At 39.8% G+C, this 9,367-nt stretch overlaps 1 protein-coding gene across 1 annotated transcript in view; it reads right to left on the bottom strand.

The window, feature by feature from the left end:
• Positions 1 to 2,417: 2,417 nt before the first annotated feature.
• Positions 2,418 to 9,367, bottom strand: part of IL13RA1 (interleukin 13 receptor subunit alpha 1) — a 48,645-nt gene continuing 41,695 nt past the window's right edge. The window contains exon 12 of the mRNA XM_075573154.1: positions 2,418 to 6,035. Within this exon, the coding sequence (XP_075429269.1) occupies positions 5,946 to 6,035 (90 nt within the window). The 3' untranslated portion in view covers positions 2,418 to 5,945. The remainder of the gene's footprint in view (positions 6,036 to 9,367) is intronic.

Here is a 9,367-nt window from a genome sequence, read left to right as displayed (position 1 = left end):
CTTTGATGGCCACATCCAGCTTTTTCTCTAAGTCATCCGTTCTAGGAATGATGATGATTCCTGAAGAAGCCATAGCGAAACGCATAGAATTTGCTGTTCAGAGAGCCACTGAGTATTAACACGGTAAGGTGCTGGCAGACTGCAGAAGCCGAACACCCAGGGAAGCTTCTTCCGCCCTCACTCAAGACGTGACGTAGACGTGACGCATGCGGAAGCGGCGGCAGCTTGAACGGTGTACACCTCATGTAACCAGCAGCTCTCTCCCATGAACTGTTCTTTTTCATAAAATGTGAGGGCATTATTTATATATGTTTATGAGATGCAATAGACCCTTATTCAACATACTATACAATTGTGCGCTCTTACATAGTTACATAGTTACATAATAGATGAGGTTGAAAAAAGACGTAGGTCCATCAAGATCAACCTATGCTAAATTTAGACAACAGATACTTTATCCTATATCTATACTTACTTATTGATCCAGGGGAAGGCAAACAAAAAACCCCATAAAGGGGAAAAATTCATTCCTTCCTGACTCCAAGAATTGGCAATCGGATTAATCCCTGGATCAACATCCTTCCCATGTATACTTATTTGGTATATCCCTTGTATACCTTTCCCATCTAAAAAGATGTCCAACCTTTTTTTGAACAAATCTATTGTATCTGCCATCACAATCTCCATGGGTAATGAATTCCACATTTTAACTGCCCTTACTGTAAAGAACCCTTTCCTTTGTTGCTGGTGAAATTTCCTTTCCTCCAACCTTAAGGGATGGCCCCGAGTCCTTTGTACTGCCCGTGGGATGAATAGTTCTTTTGAAAGCTCCTTGTATTGTCCCTAAATATATTTGTATATAGTTATCATATCCCCTCTTAGACGCCTCTTTTCTAATGTAAATAAATCTAATTTAGCTAGCCTCTCCTCATAAGTTAGAATGTCCATCCCCTTTATTAATTTGGTGGCTCTTCTCTGCACTCTCTCTAGTTCCATAATGTATTTTCTTAGGATTGGTGCCCAAAATTGTACTCCATATTCAAGGTGTGGTTTTACTAATGCTTTGTAAAGGGGCATAATAATGTTTACTTCCCTTCCATTCATTGCCCGTTTGATACAAGATAAGATCTTGTTTGCCTTTGCAGCTAGTGCATGACATTGGGCACTATTGCTAAGCCTGCTGTCTACAAGCACTCCTAAATCCTTCTCCATCAAAGATTCCCCCAATATATCTCCATTTAATTTGTAAGTCGCCTTTTTATTCTTGCATCCCATCGCTCTCTTTCTTTGTTGCATTCCCTGGGAGGGATATACGAGGATTCAACCCATATACAGCACACCAACCTAAGACCACCTTCTATAAAATCCATCCACCCCTGAGGGTCCCCGCAAGGGCTCTTATCAGAGAGAGATTGGTCTCTGACATCCCTTTAAAAATCAGAAGAAATATGTGAGTGAGACTGACAGCATTGTTTAGATTCACATTTTTTATTATTGTCTACACCATTATTTGTGTTTTTTCTCCACTTTTTCACATGTATCATCTGAGATCTACAGCCCTCCCCTAATCTGAAATGGCCAGACAGGCAAGCACTGGGAACCAAAATTGTATAAACACTCCCTTCATTTCTGTATTTTGTATTCTGTATCTATTTTTGTGTTGTTGAATGAAAAACAAATCACAGTCTTTTGTGTTGGTCGTCAAATGTAGGACTCTAGATCAGTGGTTTCCAACCTTTCTTTGGTTAAGGAACCCTGTGTGAAATTCTGAGGAACCCCAACTCTCTCTAACAGCACATCTGACATCAGATGCATTGTAAATTCTTCTGTATTTGGTACAATTTTAACATGTCCTGAAAATTACAGGGAACCCTTTATGGATGTCTGGGGAACCAAAGGGTTCCTACAGTATGAACCCTGGTTGAAAAACACTGCTCTAGATGAACATTTGCTGACTTGAGGAGGTTTCTACCTTCTCAGACCTGCCCGAAAAAAATATATAGAGGAAAATGGCATTCCATAATGTAGATACAGACAGTCCTCGCTTTTCCGACAATGCGTCCCGCAAACCCGCGTCGGACGCGGGACAGTCGGAAAGTGGGACCCATGTTGGCAGGCGACGGTTTCCGTCGGATGCGCGAATACGGCGGTGGATAGTGAGTTTTTGAACTACATTATGCGCCGTCAAAAAATGCATCCGATGGAAAGCGAAACGTCGGAAAACGAGGAATACCTGTATTTATTTGTCTGGTTATCTGATCAGTCTACATTATTCATGGACATACCCAAAATCACCAGCTGGCACGAGCAGCCTCTAAAACAGGGCTCTTCAACTAGTTTTCCAAAGGATAGTATAGGACACAGGAGCACAGCAAAAATTTCTAGCAGGAAAAAGGATGAATTCGGGGCAACTCCGATTTAAAATAAAAGACTTTTATTAAATCAGCTCACAATGGTACTTAAAGTGAAAGAACGCAGCCATGCATTTCGTCCCGTGGGACTTTATCAAGGTGTAATTACCAATGTTCACATTAACATATATAAAGGAAACTGTTCGCGCCAAAAACCCACCGGAGTGACACCTGAATCATGTTGCGCCGACACAACACTCGCTCCTGTATGCCAGACCTATCTGGCACTCAGAACGATGTTACAATCGCGCCGCTGACTAAGGTTTTGACGCGACCAAGCGCTAACTCCAATAGGTCAAGGCCGTCAGGTGACCTGACATTTGTACAAAACAAACTTTATTAAATCAATAAACAAACAAACAGTATATTAAAATATAAAGGAAAAAGAGTATATATGAAAAAGGGGGAAAAACAATTATAAATAAGAATAAAACATTAACATAACTTTTTTTGTACTACATTATGCGCCGTCGGAAAACGCATCCGACGGAAAGCAGATCGTCGGAAAACAAGGAATGCCTGTATTTATTTGTCTGGTTATCTGCTCAGTCTACTTTATTTATGGACATTCCCAAAATCACCAGCTGGCACGACCAGCCTCTAAAACAGGGCTCTTCAACGACATTTCCAAAGGGCCAGGCCGATCCCTTTTTACAAGTTGGAGGACCACAAGAGTATTGCAATGTAAATTAAGATACATTTAAGAATACCTGATAACAATAATAATACATTTACACTTTGCAAGGTTCTATTTCATTTATTGAACAGATTTGAAGAGGTTAAATGCAAATTTTACTTAGAAATGAAGGTACTTATCAGGCTTTTGCACACACATCCAGGAGTCTCTTGCGGCAAATTGCACAAGGTCATAGATTAGATAAACAGAGGGAGAAAAGAACCAGGTTAAACGGGTATCAAGACGAGAACAGAATATCCGAACCCACCGTCTGTAATATGTCTGACTAAAGTTATGTTTTGTACATTCTGTGAGTTAATGATTTAATTTAAAAATTGTGTATTTTTGAGTTAAGTTTGACCATCTGATTTATACTTTTTTACTTGTATATATATATATATATATATATATATATATATATATATATATATATATATATTTCTTTTAAGTATAATTTAAGCATGGAAAATTGTAAAGATGTGTTGAAATCTGTCATGTTTACCAGCAAAGTTAGAGAATCAATCAAAAGAACAATGAGAAAAGAAAGAAATGAAGAAATTCAACCAACCCAGTGATGTGTGAATAATGATGTAAGAATAATATACGTCACAATAAATAAACCGCAGGGAGTAGTTCAGCTCCGATGGAAAAAAATAAATACTTTTTACAGAGTGCAGATACTCCCAGGTATACTGTATGCCAGAAAAAAAAGGGAGAAAATAATGGTCCAACACAGGAAAAAACTTCAAGATATGGAAGCAAAAAACCTCCAAATCATCACACTCACATGATATATGATAAAATAAGGCAATGAAGAGGTTAAAACTCTTAAGGTGTTGGATGGAACCTCAGTATTGTAGGTATGGGATGGGGGTCAGAGATCCAGTGTAGTATTAGATCTCAGATCAAAGGGCGCTGTCCAAGCTTTGTGGCCAGCCTGGTTTTTACGTCTATACCATCTATATTTATATTATCCAAGTATAAGAGAGAGTTTCAGTGTGAAAATTTGCAAATGACTGCTTGAGCAATGAAATTAGCCAGAGCAGAGACGAAAGGTCACTCCAAGGTCATTCACATGCCAGATTTGATCCATGGGCCACAAGTTGAAGGGCCCTGCTCCAAAATGTTACAGTGATGGTAAAAGATGTTCAGGCCAAATACTACAGCTAGTGCCAATTTAATGGCAAAATGGTCATTCACTTTCATTGATAAACCCTTTAGGGAACCATACACAAAATTGTAATAGTTATTGCTGGTAATGAATGATCCCAACAGCGGCTATGTTATGTATCAAACTACAGAAGTGGCCGTTTCACCATTGAGTTTACATTGAATTCATCATGTAGATCGTTCCGCCTTTATCAATGTACTTTACGATAATTAAAACACAAAAGACCATCTGCACACTAGGCAGCAGTATTAGCTGCAACGATATTAAATATCTGATTGACATTCCCCTTTAGGATGCCAAATAAAGTATTTCTTTTTTTTCCATTATCTCTTTTTCATGCATTCAGCCTTGTAGCGCAGGAGTGGCCAACGCCAGTCCTCAAGGGCCACCAACAGGTCAGGTTTTCAGGATACCCCTGGTGTAGCGTTTGGCTCAGAGGCAGAATGGGCCATTATACTTTGCTCAATTTGTGCATGATTTGCTGTAGGAGACCGTATGAAAGATAGTTATATGGTATACAACATGAAGAAGTGAGGAATTTGGTTTCTTGCCATAAATATATTGCATTTATCATTGTTTGTGTCTCCTGCCATTTTCCATTGTTTCTCTATTTTTGTTGCATTTTGCTTTAAATGCATCAATGGCAACAAAACAAAATGGAAGCAGCACACAGCCAAGGTAAAAAAAAGTGTGTACACAGATATTTTATTGGTAAGACATGCTAAAAAGGAGGTACCGGAGCTTCTTCCATGTTGAGTTGCTGCTGCTGGGTAATGCAGCCAATCAGGAGGAGGTATCAGGAGCCTGGGGATGGGACCAAGGAGAGGAGGAAAGAGGAGTGTGTGTGTCTCGAGCATGTCGCACCTTTCACTATTGTGTCCAGTATTTTGGAGAAGCCACCTGGCAACCCTAGCCAGCAACCGGTCAGGTTTTGAGGCTATCCATGCTTCATACTAAGTAAAAAGTCAAAGACTTAGCCACCTGTGCTGAAGCAGGGATATCCTCAACACCGGACCTGTTGGTAAAACTGGAGTTGGCCACCCCTGCACCAATACATGCATAGGAATAGGGAGGATGAAATGTTGCCATTTTGCAACCTTCCAGGCAATGGTCTGATGCTCTGATGTTTTACCCAACAGATATCACCAAGAGTTAGACTGGCACACTAAGGGTTCTTCTCATATCCCCAGCGGAGGATAATCAGACTGGCTACAGATTCTCAGACAAAACATTCCCTACACACACACACGTGCATTAAAGTGAAAAGAAAAGAAACGCACATTAATGACACAATCATGCAGTGCGATAAATATGCGATATCAAGAACGATGAGGTTGTGGTGCAGCACCCAAAATAAGACAAATCCCTTGTCTTTAAAATATAATACAAAATACACCTGTATATTAACCCAACTTAGTGCACGGAGATGCTGTAATCCGATAGGCTTCTGTACGCAATGAACAAACAGCACTCAAGGAGTTATTCATAATGTATTTACATGAAATAAGTTCACATTTCTAGGACTTTTCCCGGCTGCTAGGTAGAGCTCACAAACTATTAGTCAAGCAGCTTGTGTTTAAGTTCATCTGCCACAACATGTAAACCAAAGGACCGGAATATTTATCTTCTTCATATTTTCCACTTGAGTAAGAGAGAAACATATGGAACTCTGTTCCATGTGGCAACTTCATATTGGGCTTTCTACCAGAATGACAGTACATATCTCTTCTTTGGGTGGCTTACTGCTGACATTCACTTTACCATACTTGATAAATTGCTGTGGGAAAAACAAAACAAATATGTCAATATTTCCATATTAATACAATCTAGTATTACAGTGTGCTGGATTTCCCAGAATCCCTTGCTGCAGTGGAAGCACTGCATGCTAAGAGATGATGGGGAAAGGCTGGCCTGTCAGACATGTGAATGTGCTCACAAGTGATATTTTTATTTGCCGTGTGCTGCTGCAATCTTAGCACAGGTAAGGGTAGTCTACATTGTTTTGTAATCTAGGACATTTATTGGAAGATGATCGTATGCAATAGGATTACATGTGCCATTCCACTTACACATCCGCACAACAACATAGATCAGAAATTATATTAGTTGTTAGTGGTTGGTTAAAGCAGTAATTTTGGCAAAAATGTAAATGTATTTTTATATATATATATTTGGAACCAGGGAGTCCTCCGGTGCTGAACCTCACTTTTTTCAGTGCCCAGGACTCCCCGGTACCCAAGATAATTGGGTATCGTTGCTGGTGTTACTCATGGAGAATCCAACATGGTCACCGGTGGCGACCAATAAGAATCCACACCAAATGACTTTGCTGCTTTCTATTGGCCTGAGATCCTGTGAGATTTGGCGGCCATATTGTTTCCCCAGGAGGGAACACCTGCACCAGTGAGTACACCGGTAATTAGTAAGGTTTAGCCCCAGAGTGCTACAGGGTCATTTAGTTCAATTCTTGGGCCAAAGTATTTTAACCACTTCATGGTATGGCCCATCTGTAGGTCCTAACACTGCTGCACCTTGCACCTGGTGGAGCCCCAAATCCTTAGAAATGGTCTTGTAACGCTTTCTAGACTGATGAGCATCAACAACTGCTTTTCTGAGGTCTTCGGAGATTTCTTTTGATCGTGGCATGATGTGTTTCCACACACCTGTATGGTGAAGTCCAAACTCACAAAATGTCTGATCTTTATATAGGGTGGGGGCCTCCCAAACTTACACTTGAAGATCTACCTAATTATTTCAACACCTGATGCTAATTATCCCCTTCAATTTAGCTGATACATTTAGCTTCACTTACTTTTGCATATAACCTGACTCAATTACTCATTGGTTGTCTAATTCATACACCATTTTGTTTAAAAAAACATGAAATTGGTTAAAAGAAACCCTATTGGATATGTAAGAAAAGACGGGTTTTGATTCAAAAGGGTTATCATGAAAAAAAAAAAACTATGGAATTTCCGTAATTATCATTGGGGTTCACAAAAAAATTCTTGTAACGGTATATAATATGTCAAGTTAGATGTAGCACTGGGCCTTTCTGTCTTTTGCGGTAAACATGAGGTCACAATCCTAGTAGCGCTCTTTTTGACACAATATATATGATGTGGTGGATTTGGGTTCTGAGCTTATGGGGGCTTTGTGTAAATGTTCCCAGCACTTGGAGCTGAAAAACTGTAACCATTAGACAATATTGCCATAGTAATGTCAGGATATATGGTAGCTGCTGAATTATACTGACTGAAAGATTGATTGAAACTGAAAGGCGGCCATTACGTAAACCCAGGGAAGCAGGAATTTTGCTGGTTGACCATGGGAGAACTAATCAATTGGCAGCTTAGGTAATTAGTTTTTTCAATAAAAGTAATCAAAAGATATACATACATACATACATACATACATATTAGATGCTTGTTAGATACGAGTGAGAATAGGAGAACCATCGAGACAAATAAGTCAGGTATGCCTGGGAATGACCATTGATCCCAGCTGAGATGCAGAGAGTGCAAGAAGAATTGTTGATGACCTCTCGAGTAGACATAGATACAATGTATAATTCAAGCAGAAGGGTCAATTAAATAAAGCAAGGAATGATGTTGAACTATCTTGAAAAGTCACAAAGATAATTTAATCAGAAAATATTACAGCACTCATAGGTCCATGTGTACACAGAGAAAGTGAATCTTTTCATGTGATATATCATTAATATATTACATCCGTTAAAACGTTTCTTTTTTGGAATTTGCGTTGTTTGGTGTAATGCCGTTACTCATCTGCAAGCTCCCTTTCCTTTTACACTACACTTTAATTGAACAATACAACTATGTGTACCTGTATATGTTTACTTTGTAATATTTGTGGAATTATATTTAACATCCTATGGAACATATCGGGTCCTTTTATATTGAATGATAATAGTTACAATTTTCCTGGCTACCTACGGACATACATTAACCCAACATGCAACTTCCCAGCACTGAAGGGGTTACAATGTTTCCTCATCAGACAGGAAACTTATCTATCGGAGCCTGTTGACATTCTGCCTTCACAAGACCAGTTTGAGAAACTACAGGGTAGATAGACCAAGGAAGTTGCAATTGCGTTGCCCCTTACATCTAGAAATGTTTTGACCATGTTCTCTCAGCCTTGTGATTTGTATTCTTTTATCTAAAAGCACTCAGGTTGAGCTGCCAAATTTATCGTTAATACCCCAACTGTACCTATTCTGCAGGTACTGTACCTGCTTCTTATGTCCTGTACGTCTTTAACAGGTGTACCTATTTCTGCCTGCATGTGAGATCTGAGGAGTGCTCCAGGGCTGCATCCCATGTGACGAAGCTCGGAACCCACAGCTTATAGAGCAGCGGTAGCCAACCCAGTCCTCAAGAGCTACCAACAGGTCAGGTTTTCAGGATATCCCTGCTTCAGCACAGTTGACTCAGTGGCTCAGTCAAAGACTGAGCACCTTTCACTATTGTGTCCAGTATTTTGGAGAAGCCACCTGGCAACCCTAGCCACCAACAGGTCAGGTTTTAAGGATATCCCTGCTTAATACTAAGTAAAAAGTCAAAGCCTCGGATTGAGCCAACGTATATGGGTATATGGTGAAATGGGTGCTCCAGAGATGGTGGAACCTCAAACATAAATGTCCATAATAATTGAGCAGGACTAACAGGCAGAATAAATGACGGAGTGGGTATAAAGATGAAATGTGATATGTGAGTCACTAATACACTCGTCTCCTGAAGGTAACAAACAGGGATGCTAAAAAGCACCCTAATGTGACCTCATTGGAGACCTAACAGTGCTATCAATAGTACTCATCTATAGAAATCACAAATTGAATAATGAAATTAATCTTACCCACTCCATCTGTCCTTAAAAGTCCTGCATGTTACATCCAAATGGCGTGCAGTCTTTAAGGAGTAGTCCAGCGAAAGAAGAAGAAAGCAAAAACAGTGCACTGCCAGGGAGTCAGGTGGTGGAAAAGTATAAAAATCTATTTATTCAGCAACACTCAAAAAACATGACCCCAATAGGGTGAGACAAAAAACTCCTACGCGTTTCGGACCATAGGGGTCCTTTATCAAGGAG

Source organism: Ascaphus truei, chromosome 16 (assembly GCF_040206685.1).
Source record: "Ascaphus truei isolate aAscTru1 chromosome 16, aAscTru1.hap1, whole genome shotgun sequence".
Taxonomy (NCBI): domain Eukaryota; kingdom Metazoa; phylum Chordata; class Amphibia; order Anura; family Ascaphidae; genus Ascaphus; species Ascaphus truei.
The sequence above is the reverse complement of the archived record's forward strand: the minus strand, read 5'-3'. Positions and strand labels throughout refer to the sequence as shown.